The 21,111-nt window shown below is 37.7% G+C and overlaps 1 protein-coding gene across 3 annotated transcripts in view; it reads left to right on the top strand.

The window, feature by feature from the left end:
• The window catches only part of RNLS (renalase, FAD dependent amine oxidase), a 313,163-nt gene that overhangs the window by 216,545 nt on the left and 75,507 nt on the right, over nucleotides 1-21,111 (top strand). For all 3 annotated transcript variants that reach the window (XR_008616142.1, XM_024121151.2, XM_055080964.1), the window contains exon 5: nucleotides 6,221-6,394. Coding sequence is in view for 2 of the 3 variants with exons in the window: in XM_024121151.2 (XP_023976919.2) it covers nucleotides 6,221-6,394 (174 nt within the window). In the remaining variant the exon portion in view is untranslated. The remainder of the gene's footprint in view (nucleotides 1-6,220; nucleotides 6,395-21,111) is intronic.

Here is a 21,111-nt window from a genome sequence, read left to right as displayed (position 1 = left end):
AGCCAGTATCCCCTGATGCAGAGCTTAAATAATTATAATACAAATTGACTTCCTAACTTCAACTGTCCCTGAGCTGAAATTCTTTATATATGGTAGCAAATTGGGAAATTAGCAATCTTCTATAACTGGCTATAAGCAACAAAACTTCTAGAAGGAGGTTACTGCTTTTAGCACAGAGTGACCATCAATGTGAACATTTACCATTAACTACAATATTGATAATGAATGCCAAGTTAATGCTAAAAGGTGTTTGTTTTACTATCGATATTGAAATATTCATTGTCATGCCAAAAAACATCAGCCTTCGGTAAGAAGAATTTCAGTTGAGAGCAGTACTTTTTTATGAAAACACAGACCTTCAGAAATGAAAGAAAGAAAGAAAGAAAGAGAGAAAGAGAGAGAGAAAGAAAGAAAAAAGAAAGCAAGAAAGAAAGAAAGAAAAAATGAAAGAGAGAGAGAGGGAGGGAGGGAGGAAGGAAGGAAGGGCAGAAAACAGATAGATTATCTAAATAAATACTATGATATCATATACAATACTAAAAATTAAACAGCACATAGGAAAAATTTTATAATGTACAATAAATGGAGAATCTCTATAATATATCACCCATTGATAAAAATCAACTTAAAAACATGAAGAATTTAATAGACCAATTAGCAGAACAACATGAACAGATTTTTTCCAAAAGAGACTATGTGCACTAGTAGATATACAAAGAATGTTTAGTCTCGTCGGTAAAGAAATATATATTAAAACTAAAATGAGATCTGTTTTTCCTATTAAGTTATCAAGAGAAAAGGTAATAATCACAGGCAAGGAAACAGTGAAATGGGTCTTTTATACACTATTGTTGGAAGTGTAAATTGGTGCATCTTTCTGAATGTCAATTTAACAGTAATTCCACTTCCAATATTCTGTCTTAAGGAAATAATCAGAAACATAAATAAAGATCTATGCACAAAGCTGTACATAACAGCTTTAATTATAATGGACAAAAAAGGAAACAAATGTCCAACATTGATGAAATGGTTAAATTCAAATTACACAACATCCATTCCTTAAAATTGTATGGGGGCATTAAAAATTATGTTTACAATGAGATATTTTGTAAAATGCAGTATATAAAATTGTATATGTACGATATGGTCACACCCATGTTTAAGGAAAAAAGTCAGGAAAATACTGAAGAAAAAGTGTCAAAATATTGATAGCTGTTTCTCTGGGTAATGAGAATATAGTGTTTATTATTTTCCCTTTTGCCTCTTTATAATTATGTGTACTTTCCAAATATTCTAAAATGGATATGTATTCATCAATATTTATGGAATGCCCACATTGCATCAGTCATTGTCCTGGGATCTGGACACACAAAGCTCATGAGGCACAGTCTTTTTCCTCAAGTTGCTTATAATGTAGTGTCTTATTTTTATATTGTAACTTTTAAAATTATAGAACAACAAAGTTGTTGTTTATTAACTAGGGTAGGTGAGAAGTAGTGTCCCATGTATTCTCATTTGATCTCTTTCCCTCACACCACCTTTTCAAGCCAACAGGAATTCTGGCTGATTTATCTTCAAAATATATCCAAAATCCTATGCAAGGTAAACCAATAAAGCTCTGAGAGAAAATAAATGAGAGAATATCTTCAAGACCCTGGAGTAGGCAGAGTCCTTAAACAGAACATAAATGGGCTAACTATAAATGAAAAAATGGTAAATTGTACTAACTTATAATTAAAACTCTGTTCATCAAACCACACTATTAAGAGAGTAAAAAGGCAGGCTACTGAGGGGGAAAAAGCTTTAATAATTCACATATAAGACTCATATCCAGAATATATAAAGAGCTCCTACTTAGCAATAAGAAAACGGCAGATAACCCAGAAGAAAAATAAGCAAAGATTTGAACAGGCAATCATAAAAGAATATCCAAATAAACATGGAAAATCTTCCAAATATTAGTCGTCATGGAACACAAATTGAAACCACAAAGGGATATCACTACATCCCAAACTAAAAAGGCAGATTGTAGCAAATGTGGATGAAGATGTAGAGCAACTAAACTTTCATACACCCTTGGTGGGAGTACAAATTGGTACACTTTAGAAAACCATTTGGCAGTAGCTACCAGAGCTGAACATAAGGCAACGCCACGATCCAGGAATTCCTATACTAGTATATACCCAAGAGAGGCACATACATATGTTCTTCACAGTACCTTTGTAATCACCCAAAACTGCAAACAAGCCAAATGTCCATCAACAGTAGAATGGATAAAGTGTAGTAGATACATATAAGCAATACTATCCCACAAGGAGAATTAAGTACAACTACATGTAACAGCAATTAAAATATCACCAGCGTGATATTGAGTGAAAGAAGCCAGACACAAAGAGTACATACAACATCATTCTGTTTATGTGACATTCAGAAACAGCTCAACTAATCTATGGTGTTAGAATTCAGGATTACTGATTACCCTTGGCAAGGAGTACCTGTAAAGGAGGAAGAAGGTAGCTTCTGGGGTTCTGGTAATGATCTGTTTCTTAATCTGGCTGGTGATTATACTGGTGCATTCACTTTATGAAAATGCAAGGCATATTTTTCTGTAGGTATATTAAACCTCAATTAAAATTACATTATATATATGTATGTGTGTGTATGTGCCATCTGTATATATATAATACATGCACACATATATTTATAAAATATATATAATTCAAAGGTATGTATCTATACATGCATATGTGTGTACACACACACACACACACACACACACACACACACACACACACATATTACGTCCAAAATGTAACCACTTCTGACCTTCTCTACTGTTACCTCCCATCTAAGACTACTGCAATAGCTGCTTGCCCCAGTTCCTCTCATACATCACTGCAGTCTTCACCTATAGCCAGAATGATAAATTTTAAAACAGAAGCCAGGTCATATCTGTCCTTGGCTTATAACCAGTAGTAATGGTTCCCCTGTCAATCAGAATAAAATCCTCAGAGGAGACATATATCCCTGACAGCCTATTTAAAGTAGCCTCACTACGCAGACCTGTCACTCTTATCCCTCTACCCGGCTTTAATTTTCTTTATAGTTCTTATCACCAACTGACATACCATTTACTTCGTTATTTATTGATAATTGGTCTCTCTACCACTACTGTGTAAGCTACCTGACAGCGGGAACTTTATCTTTCTTTATTATATCCCTCACATCTAGAACGATACGTGGCATCATAAAGTAGGCAATGAATGAATGAATGAGATCATCACCAAACCACATAGGAAATAAGGCAGAATATGTATGTCTAGCCCTCTTTTATATGTTAGGAGACTAAAATAATGAAATTACATTAGAAAACAAAAAAAATGAAATTACTCACTTGATGTTATTCAGGAGTACAGTTCAGGTCTTCTGTTTTGCTCTCCCCCCTCCTCCTCTTTCTCCCTCTGTTCTTCCCTTCCCCCCGTACCCACATGTACATACATGTGTGCACACACAGGCATAGGCACAAGGAGAATGGGATAAGGACAGTTCTCCTAATCGACAGAAGTATGAATGTAAACTACCCCATTCAATGCAATTTATAGCCACTTTATTTACATCAGATGGCCATAAAATATATTATATATATATACACATATATATAATAATGTATGTGTGTTTGTGTGTGTATAATTACAGAGATTATGTAATCCTAGTGGTTCAGAATTAAATGAGGATGACATCCAGGTAAAGATTCATTATATTGGAATCAGGCACTTTTATATGAGCCTTATTTTGTGGATATATGGCCCTTTTGAATACACAATAATAAAGAACCTATTATTTTTCTTGCCAAAATATATGTATCCATGACCTAGGGCTGCTCCCTCCAGCATTTTGCATTAAAAAAATTTTCAAACAAAATAAAACCATTTTGTTAGGTCCTGAAACAATTAGAAACTTTCTGGGCCCTGAAGGTAAATTTTTTTGTAAATGAATATGTTCAGAAGTTGAGATTGTTTCAGTCAAAAGTCTCACCTCCCTGTTCTCCGAATGAATTGTAGAGCCCCTGAAGCAGACAAGGGTGTTTAAGGTTAACCTCTGTTTCTATATAGATATCAATTACCTTTTCAAAGTCTTCCCTGTGGGATTTGCCACTTGGCAGCTTGTCTAAAAACTAGCTAAATGTGCAAATGTGTGTGGCGGGGAGGAAAAGGTCCAGTTTGGTTGTCAACCTAGTTGACCCTTCGGTTTTGGTAAAAAGAAAAAAAAAAAATTTCAAAAAAGAGTTTTAGGCCCTTTCAGTTGCTAAATAACTGACTTCACTGTTTTGTAGGTTTATTTTTTTTAATTGAAAAAATGGGAAACTTAGTGATAACCCCCCAAATACACAATACGTGCACAACTGCTAGTGTTAGTCTCCTTCACCTCCTCCAGCTCAGAAAGCAGTAAGCATAATAATCAGGCCCCATAACTCTAAAAGTAGAGTAAATAATAAAATGAAGCCCAGGATACACTGAGTGTAACAAGGCCAGTGTCAAAAATCATTTGTTCGTCAAGTAGATAAATCTTTTAATAAGACAGAAAATGATGGTTAAAGGGAATGATGGCTTTTACTTCTGAGTGCAAAATAACCATTAATGTCAGCAGAGAAAGAAATGCTAAAGTTCATTTTGAAGCTCAGACTTACTTACAGATCAGGAGGGGAAGTGTGGAGTAAAGAATACGGGCATGACTCCGATTCGGGAATTCTAGCTTCATCTTGATCGCACAGACTTGGAAGCTGTGTAACCTAGGGCAAGTTACTTAACCTCTCTGAATCTCAGCTTCACAGAGATGTAAAATTAGAATGGTAAAGCTTGCAGGGCTTTTGTGAAGATTAAATGAGGTCTTAGTTCTAAAAATGTTTTGTAGCCAAGAATATGCTTTGATAATGTGTAGGATTATTACTGTGCTTAAATAATTTGAGTATCCTTCTTGTTTTCTCTCTTCCTCCTAAAGCCACTTCTCTAAGGTTTAGCTAAAGTTACCCCCATCCTTGAGGTTTTCCAATCCCTACTGATTTAGATTAGGATATTTTTCACCAATTTAATGAGAATTTTTCTTATGCTCCATTTCTGAACTGGCTTGACTTAAGCCTTCAGAATAGAACTATTGCCTTCTCTGAAACCCAAATTATTAATGTGGTACATGAACAAGCAGCTCCCTGAGACCCTTAAAGGTAGGAAGACTGGAGATGGAAATTGAAACGTGAGGGAAGTCTTTTCGTTCTTCATCCCAGGATGGAACATTGTCCCATTTTGCTAAATATTTTTCTCTCTATAATAGAAAAAATTGTTAATGAACACTTATCATATGCCAAGCACTGTGCTATGCATTATTCATGTAATCCTCACAACAGATTAATGCATCCTGTACTATTTTTGCCACTTACAGACAAAAGGACTATAATTAGAATAAGGCTTGACCACGGTCACCTACCTAGTAAGTGGTAGAGTCAGGATTTGAACCCAAACCTGCCTAATTCCTTTCCCAGTCTTTCCATTTGTTGATTATTTACCTCCTACATTTTAACTAACTTTGCATGTCTGTGTTTGCCTTTCTATCTCTTTATACTTTCATCCTTTGTATTTCTGTAATTAATAGGGTAGAGGACTATAACAAAAAAGACTAAGGTATGGTCCCTGTGCTTAAGAAACTATGATAGTCCACTGACAGAAAGATGACAGGCAAACAAATGACTGTATGACATGGAAGAACTTAAAGAAGTCCATAAGAGATGGAGCATTAGTCTCCTCACTGGTAACATGGGAATAATATTCTACCTTATACGGTGGTTGTTAAAATAGGGTGAAATGCTTGTGTTAAGTGTTGGCAAAAACCCTGCTCAGTGTATGGAATCTATAATGTTGCCAGCCAGTCCCAGGATAATAAGTAGGACACAAAGCTAGGAAATCAACTTGGTGTCAGATTTTGAGAGACTTAAATGCCAGTCTAAAGAGTTTGGACCTACAGCTTGATGAAAACAAGTGTGCCAAGGACAGTCATCACTCTGCAAAGAAATTAGAGCTGATGCTATTTTACATTACCTTTCAAAATTCGTCATAAGTGAGCTGGAGTCGGTAGAAACAGTTGGAACTGGTTTGAAGGAGTTTTGTATTTGATGTACTAAAAGGAAAGATGATAATTTAAAGTTTGATGCCCCGTACTTTTTCTTCCACAGTAATTAGTGAATGCCAAAGGCAGCAACTGGAGTCTGTGAGCTACTCCTCTCGCTACGCGCTGGGCCTCTTTTATGAAGCTGGCACGAAGATTGATGTCCCTTGGGCTGGGCAGTACATCACCAATAATCCCTGCATTCGCTTCATCTCCATTGATAATAAGAAACGCAATATAGGTCAGTACCCCCATTATTTCCCTTAAATACAGTAACAATGGTGGGTGTAGATCATGAAAAATGCTGTTTAATTGAGTGTTGCCATTCTGAACAGAGCAAGCATTTAACTCCAAGCCACAGGGGATAAAATTTAATGTCACATTTGGCCAATAATAAAATACACAGTGAAACCAGCAAAGTTTTTCAGAAAATCATTCACCACATGGTTTGTATTACTGAGTTTATGAAAATAGTGTCAGAAGGTTTAAGATTTCAAAATGGCCCAAGTTCTATTGCTTTAATATGGATCCATCTATATGCAAATTTATCTCTCATCATTTATTTCTTGGTGGAGTTTGCTTTTGTTTGTTTGGTTTTGTTTTTAAAATTTGACGAGTGCTGCTCTTTCCACTTCCCAGGCTAGATATAAAAAGTGAATTTTACGGGCTTCCCTGGTGGCGCAGTGGTTGAGAGTCCTCCTGCCGATGCAGGGGACACGGGTTCGTGCCCCGGTCCGGGAAGATCCCACATGCCGCGGAGCGGCTGGGCCCGTGAGCCATGGCCACTGAGCCTGCGCGTCCGTAGCCTGTGCTCTGCAACGGGAGCCACAACAGTGAGAGGCCCACGTACCGCAAAAAAAAAAAAAAAAAGTGAATTTTACTATGTTATGAAAATCCTTCACTTCAATATAATTGTATTTAATTTTCATCTGGAAAACTACATAAAATTACTTTGTATACAATGTAACTAAAACAATAGGTAAAATGTTTCATATGAGCTTTACTAGAATGGGATAAAGTCTACACTCCACCTTCTTTGTTGAAGATAGTTATTAAAATTAGATTTGAATTGCAAGAATAAACATAACTGATTCATTTCAGGCATAAAGGTGAAAGTATATTCTTATTTGTAGGATTGTAGTGATTGCTAAGAAATTGCTTTTTGTGGAATAAACGTTAATGATCTAAAATGACTAAATTCTTGAAAGGAATAGTCACTGCAGTTTGTTACGGTGTTTTATGGTGCAGTGATGGTTTCATCAAGCATTAGCTAGAAGTCTTGCCTGATAAAATCACCAACTAACGTCTCTTGGCTTGCCAGAACTTTATAATGATAGAACTGGGCTGGAGTATGGTTTTTATATCAGAGCACATGATCTTAGAAAAATGTTTCTTTTATAACTTAAAACTCCCTAAGGGCTGGACTGTTTATGTTAACATGATACCACATATATGTACAATCAGCAGTTCATGAAATGCCCTGTAACAGCAATGGACTAACCATTTTTAACTCGACAACTGCTTTGTTCTGAGAAAAGGAAAATAGCCCTTGATCTTCTGTTATATGTCATGAATTAGACATTATCCTTTGTGTATTGCTTCATAAGACATGACATCTGTTAGGGTATATTTAGTAATACATAACAGAAAAACCAATTTAAACTTGTTTAAACAACATATGGACATTTGTTATATTATCTGCTATGGACTGAATTGTATCCCCCCAAATTCATATGTTGAAGCCCTAAACCCCCGATGTGATTATATTTGGCGACAGGGCTTTTAGGAGGTAATTAAGGTTAAATGAGGTCATAAGGGTGGAATCTTAATTATAAGGCTGGCCTTATAAAATGAGGAAGAGAAAGAGAGAGAACTCTATTCTTGGGCATATACCAAGGAAAGGCCATGCGAGGAGAGTGAGAAGGTTAAAAGGCAGGCCGTCTGCAAGCCAGGAAGAGAGTCCTCACCAGAAACCAAATCAGCTGGCACCTGGATCTTGGACTTCCCTTCTCTGGAACTGAGAGAAATAAATTTCTTTTGTTTAAGCCATCCAATCTATGGCAGCCCAAGCTAACTGATAATATTATCTAAAAGGAAGAAGTTGGGGAGACTTCATGACTGATTGATTCAATAACAGAGCAACATCTTCAAGGACCTAGGGTTTATCCATCTCTGCTCTCTTCCACTCTTAATGTTGACATCCTCAGAGGACTGGTAGCAAGATGGCAATAACTATTGGAGTCACATCCAGACCCAGCAACATGCTTAGGAAGAAGAGGGACTATTACTATCTCAGTCCCTTTCTGAGAATTAAGGAAATCTTTCCAGAAACCCCTCAAGTGACTATCTTGTATCTCATAGGTCATAACTGGGTTACTCAACCAGTCTGAAACCAATCACTGGCAAGGGGGGTGGGACTACCATTACAACCCTAGACAAATCAAGATCTACTCCTGGAACTGGTATCAGGATCATCTTCCCTTTAGTCATATGAGGGTAGATACCTGACTAAAATAGGGGTTTGTTAGGAAGAAAGAAGGGAATAGTGGATGCTGGGTTGGCAACAAATAATGTCCATTATCTTCAAGTAGATTCACATCTTCTGTGAGAGATAAAATTGTAAAGTTGGCACAATAAAGAGAAGAATCATGTATATTCAAAATTATCGTTGAAAATATCTTAAAACTACGTGACATTTTGGAGACTAACATAATGTTCAGTAAACTCAGTATAGCATTTTGCCAGCATTCAATAGATTTCAGTTTATTCGGGTGAGGCCAGATGAAATTGTTGGTTTGCATTTATAGGACAGTGATATCTTCTACTATGAAAGGCACACGGGAAAGAATGAAATAGCAGTCATATCTCCTAACAGAGTAAATCGCTGTGCAAATGCAGTGGGATGGTGAGTGAAAGCACCCACACTACTTTGTAGTAGCAATTTATAAAATCAGAGTTATGCAAATTTGAAAGAGTACAACATAAAAATATTAATAAATTCTCACAAGATTGGTAGCTTTTGAAATAATAGAAATACCAAAAGAATCTTTTTTTATATTAACAATCACACAATTTTAAATCTTGAGGGCCAGGTGAATTGGGAACCATGTTTTTGCTACAGCCCATGGTGGTGCCACTTCAGACAGCAAAGAAATACCTTCCTTCCTTTGTCAGTTTTATGAAAAATTAATTTTGGATTTTGCAAGTTTTAAAATATAGGAGACCCCCAGTAATGGCATTCCCTAACATAAAATCTAAATAACTGCCTTGCGATGCTAAGTATATCTACTTGAATTCACATAATATAAATGTCCGTATAGTGTAACTCCATTGTATTTTATTGACATTGATATTTAAGTAGGCCAGTAAGAATTGTCTCTTTATGTTACTAACACTACCCAACTCTACCCTTTATTTGGGGTGTTCGACTGAAACAAGAATTAATACTATAAATACACACAATCAATGAAGGGAAACATTTGTGTTCTGTCAGGTAGGGCAGCAACAAGACAGACAAAGGGTGGCAGAGCTGTCCACAAAATAAAGTCTGTTGTCAAGTCTTGAAGAGAGCCAGAAGATACAGGATTAGTAGCCCAAACCAGACAAAGGTCAAGGAGTAATCATTTGTCAAATGTCAGGAATAGACAGTACACAAACCAGAAACAAAAGTCTACTTGGGCAGAGGGGCTAAATTCCAAGATGTATTAGATTCATACCAGCAATTATGGGTATGACCCAATACACTTAGGCTTGTGCTTTACAAAATGTGTTCAATGGAACATCAGTTCCTTGATATGCTCTTTGTGAAGGGGCTCTGTCATCAAATAAGTTTGCAAAATGCTACTGACTTTACCCCTATTTTAGAGAATCTCAGGGCATATTATCCTATTAAAAGATATTCCTATAGAGAAGACACCTTCTCACTTTATTTAATCTAGAATTTTCCAAATGTACTTGACCATGGAATATTTTATTTAGGCACCAAATCTGCTAACATCCCACAGAAATTGTTCCCCAGGACACACTTGAGAAAGCCTGACTTGATGTCACTGTTTATGCTTTGTACTTGGGCAGGAATTGTAAGCCAGATGAGAGGATGGGGAAGTCTAGTCCTGAAGTCATCAGTGGGAAGATACTGAGTTTTTTTAGAGGTGGAAGAAGACTTTTTGCAGATGAACTCAAAACTTGGTAGAGTTATAACTGGAGACAATTTAGGTTGAAATAAGGTCTGAAATAAGGTCATGTGAATTATCATTAACATGGATAATATTTTAAATTATCAATAAGATTATCATTGTGGGAAGAATTTGGACTTTAAAAGACTCAGATTCAAATTCTGGCTCTGAAACTTGCTAATGATGTGATCTTGTATGACCCTTGTTTTGTAACAATAGGTTTTGTAACAAACACAATCAAAAATTGTAATGGCCTGAACATAACAGAAGTCTGTTTCTTCTTCACATAAGACCCAAACAGGTGTTTATGATTGGAAGGTAGCTTTCATCAAAGAGGTGATTCAGAGACCCAGACTCCTTCCACACTTTGACTCTACCAGCTTCCTCAGGTGGCTTATAGAGTCACTGTGCTCAGAGGAATCAAACAAGTGGATGAGAAAAAGAATGGAGGAGAGCACATAGGATATTTTTAGGGTTAGACTTAGAAATGGTACATATCAGGAGGGGTCACGTTTTATTGATTAGAACAGTTACGTGGTCATACCTATTGGGAAGGAAAGCTGGAATCGTAGTCTACCTGTGCATGTAGGAAGAATAAAAAGTGGGTTGGTGAACATCTAGCCAGTTTCTGCTGGAGCACTTAGCGTAAGTCCTTCTGTGAAAGAGGCAGATTAGATCTACCTAGATGATAAATAGATTTCAACACAGGTGCCAATCATTTAACAGGTAATCATCACCTGGGGCAAAAACTAAGAACAATTCCAAGACTGGGTCTAGACCCAGTAGAAGAGCATTCTACCAACAATTGGCAATGTCTGTCATGCAGAGGGCATAGGAAGCAGTGATACACGTGAAAGACATTTATCTCCTGTAGAGGGAAAACACTCCTGTGTGTTCCTCCTTTACTCTCACACTCCTACCACACTCAAAACACTTCTGACACCAGAAGTATGGATTTTCCACACCTCAAGGAATTCTGCAACCCCTGCTTGATGCCCTGCAATTCAATTCAGTTCTGACACTATCTGTAAGGGGTTAGCAGCAGATCCAACAGGCAAAGGGTCCAACCCCACAAGACTGCCTCCACTTCAGATACCCATTGCAAGTTTCAAGCCGTCGTCTGTACTTCTGACTAACCAACTATAAACCGGTGTTCCCATGACCCCTCCTTGGGTTTGATAATTTGCTAGTATGGCTCACAGAACTCAGGGAAACACCTATTTACACTTACCGATTTATTGTATAATAAAGGATATGATATAGCACACAAATTAACAGCCAGATGAAGAGGTACATAGAGGGAGGTCCAGAAGGGTCCCATGTGCAGGACATTCTGTCCCTGTGGAGTTGGGGTGTGACACCTCCAGGAAGGATGTGTTCACCAGAAGCCCTCTGAACCCCATACTATTGAGATTTTTATGGAGGCTTCAACATGTAGGCATGATCTGTCATTAACTCAACTCTAGCCCCTTTCCCTTCGTGGAGGATAGAGAGTGGGGCTGAAAGTTCTAAGCTTCTAATCATGGCTTGGTCTTTCTGGTGACCAACCCCTATCCCCTCTCCTGAAGCTACCTAGGAGTCCCCCAAGAGTTACCTCATTAGAACAAAAGACACTTCTATCACCCAGGAAATTCCAAGGGATTTAGGACCTCTGTGCCAGGAACTGAGGGGAAAATTAAGTATATATATATATACATATATATATATATATATATAGTTTTACACAACTCCCAAGATCTCTGATATCCTTCCCAACATCTTAAATTTGTAGTCAGACTGGCCAGGAGTCAAACTTCCTATATTGAACTCAGTTCTACCACTTACTAGCTGTGTGACCTTGGATAAATTACTTGAACTCTCTGTTTACTGATCAATAAAATGAGGAAAATAATACCAACTCTAAAGGGTCAAAGATAAAATAATTTAAACATATAAAGAGCTTCACATAGCACTTAGCAAATAATGTCAGTATCTATGGTGCCTAACATTATAATTAATAATTCCAGTCTTTAATTCAGATATTATATTCTCCAAAGCAAAAGGCATAAATATAAAAGCCTGACTTAAGTGAATGCAACCCTACGTTACCAGGACAGATAGGAGTCAGGGTGGCTTAAAAAAATAAAATGTATAAGTAACCCTCAAAATGATTGGTCAGAATTTTAGCATCCTTCCCTGTTCACCATCTAGAAGAGTGTTAATGATCAGTACAATCACTAATAGGCAGCAATCTGAGGAGACTGATACAATCTGCAACTCTAGAAATGTGATGGCCAATGACCATAATCACATAGCTTTAAATATCTCATTAAAGAAAACAATTCGACTCATCCAAAAAGAAAACAGTGAACAAACTTTTGCATCACATGGAATTTATACGTTCAAGGATTGTATTGTTAGGATCCTTGAGTAACAAACACTAATATAATGCATAATGCCTTTAAAGGCTCTTTTACAAAAGATGCAGAAAGATTATTCCATATAACTGTTACATCTACTCTTTATAAAAGATAGGAGCATAATATGAAATTCTGTAAATAATTGGGACGGGCCTGGGGCCATAAATCCAGTCACCTTGTCTTCACTTAGGGGAGTACATGATTATTCCAACTAAGTGATAGCCATGCAATTGACCACACAAAATATCTGCTTTTGGATTTGAAATATTGTGCAATTATTTGTCCTTAAATTTGCAGAAAACGCAATCCAGATAGGTAACACTTTATAAGTTGAACAAAAAAGGATGAGGGAGAAGAAAAAGGGATGAGGGGGAGAAAAGGAAAGGAAAAGACCTGGGATGATGAAAAACTGTCAGGTTTCCAGTTCAAGCTTTTTCTTTAAAATATCAACTCCAGAAACAGAGCCTTCAGATAAAACAGCAATCATCATCTTAAAATAACAAGCAGTAACCAGTTACAAAATTCGTAACATTGGGTTTTTTGTGTTATAGACAGTCATTTGTAATTCAATTATGTAACTGATGCTGTTCATGTGAATCTGTTAAGGCAATTTAATAAACAGCAGTCAAATACTAATTACAAATATCCATCTCACTATTACAGTGATGTCACAGAATGTTACATGATTGTAATATCAAATCTTTTTCCTTGCTCTCTCAGAAAGGAAAAAATATATATGTGTGTGTGTGTGTGTGTGTATATATGTATATATATACACATATATATGTATGTGTGTAATGTATAAATGTACTTACATAAAACATATGTACATATGTATACATAAAAATGAATATCATATGTTGTCATTTAAAGTAATAGGCACAAATTATAAAATAGATTACTCTTATTTCACGTAATATTTGCCACTTTTAAAAATCGGTTTTCTTTAGAAAATGAGATAACTCAGTCCATTTTGTAAGGAGAACATTTACACACAAAGTAAAAACAAACAGATCCCTTTCAGCCTCTGGTTTCCCTATCAAGCTATCCTCAATGGGAAAGATTTACATCCACGATAACACTTGTCCTCCCACTTGCCAAGCAAGTGAACTCAGTCTGAAAATCAATGCCAGAGACAGAGGGAAAGTGGAAAAGCAGCTAAATATGTAACATCAAAAATAAACCTTTAAAATATCCTAAGGAGTATATTACTGGGGAAAATATATATCTTATGGAAGTTTCCTTCAGAAAAATTGAATTCACAAATATTTTATTTATATGTTTTCCATTCTCAGTTTATTCGGTCAAATAATTATTTACAAATATGTACTGGATGCTTTTGTGTGCTGGGCACTCTGCTTGGAAATGAGGATTCCATAGTTTCTGCCTTCATGAAACATAATGTTTATGAAGTCTACTCAAATGAGAAATTCTGAAGGAAATTGATACATGAGGCTCTGTTGGACTAGTGACTTGGAGTCAAGTATGAGTCCTCATAAATATAAATAGACACACTGAGTATAGAGAGCAACAACTCACATGTATGATCAAAACTGGGTAAGGGGGCTTCCCTGGTGGCGCAGTGGTTGGGAGTCCGCCTGCCAATGAGGGGGACACGGGTTCGTGCCCCGGTCCGGGAGGATCCCACATGCCGCGGAGCGGCTGGGCCCGTGAGCCATGGCCGCTGAGCCTGTGCTCCGCAACGGGAGAGGCCACAACAGTGAGAGGCCTGCGTAAAAAAAAAAAAAAACATAACTGGGTAAGGAGGTGAGGAAGGCCAGTTTACCTCAAGGAGGGAAAAATCAGCAGAGGTGCACAGGTAGGAACTGCCATAGTCCCTGTGACCTCTTCGCTAACAATAGTCAAGTAACTTGGTATGTAGCTATCGTGTAATGAAAGCACTGCTGTATTAAATGTAATGACATCTAATTTTTGCTATTTGTAATTATGATCCCTTTAAGTGACGGCTCTTCTGTCTGCCAAGCACCTAGGAGAGATTAGATGCCAGTTGGAGAGTGAGAACAAGGAGAGCTAAATTGTTTTGCTTAATTGAGGAAAAAATTTCAGACACTCTGAGACTAAGGGGAGGGCAGGGAGCAGAGAAGGGAAAAAGGAAAGAGAATACTACATAGAGTAGTAGAGACTCTGGCTTGACCTGAGGGATTGCTATGTAGACTTGTAACTTGTTTGCTATATAATTTACTTTATGACCCTCCTCCCACAAGTCCCTACCACCTCAGTATAGTTCTGGATTGAGCAACTGTTTTAAATCGATGGGTGCTTTTTATTGGAGAGTTATTTTGTAAATCAACATAGTCCAGACACTTTTTGGAATATCTAGGGTGAAATTATTAGGAACTTTATGGTTTCTTCACATTAGTTCCTGTGCAGAGATTTGGAGTCTGCTGTCTCTATGGAAAAACCTCACATCTGTTTGAGAACCTTATTTTGAATGCAGACAGAACTCCTCATCCTCTGGACCTCAAGTAAAGCAAGCTCAACTTACTCTTTCCATATACCTGCAACCAGGTCAATCTGTTGAGGGAGCTGGAAATTGGGAAAATGCTCTCTCTATGGGACTGAATGTTTTGAAGTATCTTGAAGTTAAGTCCTTACTGCAGCCTGAAGTGAAGCTGTCAACACCCTGGGTTTTAAGCCAGGGCTCAAAATGATGTGCTCTGCTCTGCTTCCCAGACAAGGGCCTGGTTTTCATCATTCTGGAGGCATCTCAAAACCTCTGCAGATTGAGAATAGTCTTGTAAAACTGTGTAACTCTCAGACAGCTTGTGAGCCTCAGGTCCTGGGAGACAGTAAAGACTTGTTGAACTGGATGAGAGCTTGACAAGTCTTCATTCTGGTCCATTTTTATCTGGGACCACAACAACACTGTACCAAAGAGATGGAAACTTTCCTTTGCCTAGAGCTCCCTCAGAAAAGATTTCACCATTTTTCTCACTGTCAAGAATTCTTCCTTAGATCAATCTGAATGTCTCCTGGGCTAAAGAGTTGATATGCCCTGTTTGCAGAGCTGCTGCTTTCTCCAGATTAGCAGCTCTCTCCTTTAGCGGGAATACATGCCGCTGTCTATCACACATGCTATCCATTAATTGATCCCTCTTATCTCATCAAGATTGACAATATAAGAGATAGACTCTAACATCGTAGCATAACAGGAGTGTGTATTCGGTGCTCAGGAAATATTTGCTGAGCCAGTCGTCCTTTATGCAGCTCTGAGATGCCCTTCCCTTGTTCCGAAATAACATTGAGAATTAATACTTCAGCACTGGTCACCCACTTAGCAGGCAAGGAAAAGTAATGGTAGTCAGCAAATTGTTCATCCCTAAGACAACCTAAGTATCTGTTACTACTGTCCTCTAAATCATATAAAATGAATGAGCTCTCTAGTTGCCAAATCTGCAAGCTGTTGAAAAAACATATGTGAGCTATTGGCGATTAGAATGATCAGAAGGCTCTTTTGGAGACCCTGTCCCATGCCTATTACATGGGGAATACTTGACTACATAGTATCAGAGGTATTGCCAGTAAGACCTGGAAGTTATATCAAGCTGTCTTCCCAAAGAGATCCAAGTATTCTTGGTAACAAGTTTACCGTGGTCTCCAGGGAATATGCATCTGCTTTGAATGATGCCCTGTAACACAGACCTTGATTTCTAAGGTTACACTTCAAAGAATCCCACCATTCTCTCTGTGAAAGATTTTTTTAAATACTTGGTTGAAGAACAACTGTGGTCCAGCTGAGATATTTAACTTAGAAAATATGTGAGAAGCTCTGCAAATGTGCCATTTCTCTTCCATGGCTTAGCAGTTATCTCTTTTTTGTATCTCAATGGAATTAAAATGATATCTTGCATAGGAAACTTGCCACAAATGATGAGTTCATATTAACCCAAGCTTGGTAAGTGGTGAATTCCTTATTGTATAATTCATGATTTGGTTTTTATTGTCATGGATGGTCAGAAATAACCAGTGTTATCAAGTATGGTTCTGTTCCATGGTTCCATGGACTTTGCAATCACACAAACCTAGTTTCAAATTATAACTCTGTACTTAGAATTAGGTTGAACTATATTATATTGCTGTCTTTGTAATTTAAAATGTTCAAATACCAGCATTTTCATGTGATTCAACCTAATAGCTCTGTAACCATGAGTAAGTTTCTCAGTCTCTCTGAGCTTCACTTATCTGTACTGTAAGGTTAATAGTGTCTCCCAGAAATGTAATAAGGGTTGAATAGTATATCCAAAACTCCTAGTCCCATGCCTAGCACACCAGATGCACATAGTAAATTCTGTCTTTACAGTTGTTGTCACATAAATTATTTTATGGTTTCAGTCTATCAGCTATTTAAACTTTTTTCATTTTGAGAAAGAAAAAAGGGAAGGATAATGCCAATAGTGCAAGTTTAGTTAAATTATATTATCTTCTGTTAAAAATAAAAACATTTACACGTTAGGGTAGTTAAACAATATCTCATTTCCCGAATAAGGTGTTAAACTCAGAGAACATTAAATTAAATGTGGTTCTTCTTTCTTTTTATGGAATCTCAAATCCCTTTTTGAATAATTCCCCCCAAATTTACACTCCAGCATATCCGAGAGGAGTTAGATACTATGAAGTAAGTTGTCAGCAAATCAAAGGCTGAGACTAATTCAAGAGCAGGTTTCAAAGTGTGACTGCAGAATCTCACCACAGGAAATCGCTTCATTGTGCTTCATAAATACTTTATATCAGTTAGCATTTTTAACTCTGTCCAGAATCACCAATCCATCATTTTGCCCAGATGTGACATTACTGAATCAATTTAGTCTAAAGAGTCGTTTGGTTTTATTACCAATGACTTTCTTGTTATTAAGTGAGCTGAGAAGGTTTTGATATGCCCTTTAAGATCATATGTGGACCCTGCTATTTTTAATAATCATTGCCCCTACAGACTTCATATATGTGCTCATTTAGATAATGAGAAGCATCTACATGTACTGCACAGGACCTTGAATTCCCTGCATAATATGAATGAATATTAAACATCGGAATCTGAAAAGAATCTATTGAAATTCCATTAATATTTATAACTGCTCTGTGGGACTAGGGGAATTCTTCAGTATAAAATATTCCAAATTCATGTTTGTAAGAATGAAGCATCCTTGAATTTAAAATATAGTTTTCCTCACTGAAATAGATTTCTATTATACGTATACCTAGTGAATTCTTTGTTGTTGATATTCCACATCCTTATTTAAGAGAGCCAGGAAAGGCATTTTAGAACCTTGGGCTCATTTGAACCTAATCCACTCTTTTTTATTAAAAATAAAATGCCTGTTTGTTCCCTTTTCCACTATCTATATTCATAATATTGGTTTCTTAGGGGTAGCTCACAATATCATAAAGGATATTGTTAAAAGAACTATAGTCCCTTTGATTTAAGAACTTTGGCCAAAATACCCAGATTCAATTTTTTTTTCCTGTCAAAATATAACAGGAAGGATAATTTCACTGGTCTTATTAGTAAAGTAGATAAGAATGTCTACAGTAAACCAGTAAATTTCCTCTATCAAAAGCCCCAGAGGGGCTTCCCTGGTGGCACAGTGGTTGAGAGTCCGCCTGCCGATGCAGGGGACACGGGTTCGTGCCCCGGTCCGGGAAGATCCCACATGCAGCGGAGCGGCTGGGCCCGTGAGCCATGGCCGCTGAGCCTGTGCGTCCGGAGCGTGGGCTCCGCAATGGGAGAGGCCACAACAGTGGGAGGCCTGCGTACCGCAAAAAAAAGAAAAAAACACCAGAAATATTTTGACACATCATAAAAAACAACTTCATCTGATTAGTCTCATTCTTTCAAATTCAACATTTTATAATGTCAAGGCAAAACTTTCTCTTTAATGCACCAAATGAACTAGAGCAAAGTATTGATATTAGGCCAAATCCTCCAACCCAGAGATATATTTCTTCTGGTCATGGTATCCTTTTGAGCAGTTAAAAGTCTAAAGCTGAACCCAATTACGCAACTACAGTGATAAAGTGATATCCTTAGAGCAGACCAATATGCTTGCCCAATTTCAGGAAAACAGTCCAATCATAATACCACTCAACACACAAAATTTCATATAGGGCATGATGCTGAGTAGGCCAGAGTAACGATGTATAATAAGGGATGACTGCTTATTGCTGGTGAGTGTTGGGAAAGTGGCACATTTTAGTTGACTGTCATCATAGAAAACCAGGGCTTTCTTACACACTGTGGAAGAACTCCAGCGAGGTCTGGAACACCAAGTGCGAGTTAGGACAAATCGCCTGCTCTGGGGACCTGGGTAGGCCCAATTAAAAGACTATTGAAACTCTTCCATTTTTCCTTTTGGCAGTGCCAATAAAAGCTGCAACAGGCTGAAAATTTCCTTGTGTCTCATGATAAATAGATGTTTTCCTAAAACTTGGGAGGTCTTAGCCAAAGAAAAAACTTCTCCCAAACAGATCCTGAAATATAAGCAGTCCCACTAAATGTGGCCCCATTCGCTAAATGTGTAGAATCTATGGAATTTTTAGAGGAATTACTGCAAGGAACTTGGAGGAAAGATTATTCCAGCCCTGGAAAGCAAGTAGAATTCAGAATATGATTGCCAGAGTTATTTTATTCCTTTTTTTAAAAAAAATCTATATATGTTATCATCAAACTTAACATGTGAAGCACTGGCTCTTGATTGCCTGCCTTGGAAATTCAGAACTTGTTCTCTGTTTCTAAAAATGGAGCTACCAGTCTCCTAGCTCCTTGAGCCCCAAATCAGGAATCATCCTTGCTTTTTTTTTCCTCTTTCATTGAACTCACTTCTCTTCATCACTGCTGTCACAACCCAAGCACCATCTTATGTTAACTAGTCTCTCCATACTTGCCCCTTTCCAGTTCATTTGTCACATCGCCAGAATGATCTTCTTCAAACATATCTGTTTATGCCATTCGCTTTCCCACTTACAGCCCTTTATTGCTTTCCCTTTGCGTATAGGATTAAATCTCAGATCCTTATCATGACCTACAAGATCCTGAATGATCTCATACAGGGGCCACAGACTTTTTCTATAAAGGCCAGCTAATCAATACTTTAGACTCTGTGAGCCATACGGTCTCTTGTTGCAACTTCTTAGCTCTGCTGGTGTCACACAAGATATAAACATTATATAAAGGAATGGGCGTGACTATGTTCCAGTAAAGCTTTATTTACCAACACACGTGGAGGCCAGATTAGTTTGCCAGCCCCTGGTCTAGCACATGCCTATTTCACTAGCTCCTTCCTCCCTACCGTACTTGGCTCTCCAGTCACACCTCTCATTCCTGCCATGGTTCTTCCCACTCAAGACCATGGTGCATTTTGTCCTCTCTGCCTAGACTGTCTCAGTTTAAATATTACTTCCACAGAGGCCATTCCTGAATTCCTAATTTAATTAGGTTTTCCTATTATACTCTTCTTTAATACCTTATATTTTAATTTTCAGTAACTACACACTGATTTGTGTAATCATTTGTTTAATGTCTCTTTCACCTTCATATTGTAAGGTCCATGATTGGAGAGACTGAATTTGCTTTGCTCCTCTTTGTATCCCAGCACATGGCACAGTGCTTCACATATAGTCATTTCTCAATTAAATAAATGTGTGTTAAATGAATAATGAGTTAATGAGATCTAATCAAAACATGACAGAGGAAAACAAAAGATAACAATTTGGGCTCAGATCTAAAATATGAAATGCTTTAAGTCCATTGATTTCCAAGGTATATCATTTTTAAAGTTCTACACTTGAAATAGGGATGTGTAATTCATAGGCATACCTCAGAATCTTGGTGCTGCAAAGGCATTTGTGGTTGACACATTGTGGCTTTTACACAAAGTTGCATGCAGGTTGGGCATCTCTACTTCATCTTGTAGATCTGCTAACTGAAGCATGAGCCCCTAAAGTCAGCATGAAGGTAAGAAAGAAATGGAAGGCACATAATAGCTCTTAATAGCCTTGGACTAGATGGAACACACTTCACTTCCCCTCATGTCCACTGACCAAGACTAGTTATATGGCTCCAGCTTAAGTGCCACATAGACTAGGAATTGTCAGGGAGCACATGGACTATTTAGTGAGAGTGAACTGTCTCTGCCAGAGAGTGTAAAAAATAGTTCAGGGCTTCCCTGGTGGCGCAGTGGTTGAGAGTCCGCCTGCCGATGCAGGGGACACGGGTTCGTGCCCCGGTCTGGGAAGATCCCACATGCCGCGGAGCAGCTGGGCCCGTGAGCCACAACTACTGAGTCTGTGCGTCCGGAGCCTGTGCTCCGCAACAAGAGAGGCCACAACAGTGAGAGGCCCACGTACCGCAAAAAAAAAAAAAAAAAAAA

Source organism: Physeter macrocephalus, chromosome 20, assembly GCF_002837175.3.
Source record: "Physeter macrocephalus isolate SW-GA chromosome 20, ASM283717v5, whole genome shotgun sequence".
Classification (NCBI taxonomy): domain Eukaryota; kingdom Metazoa; phylum Chordata; class Mammalia; order Artiodactyla; family Physeteridae; genus Physeter; species Physeter macrocephalus.
The sequence above is the reverse complement of the archived record's forward strand: the minus strand, read 5'-3'. Positions and strand labels throughout refer to the sequence as shown.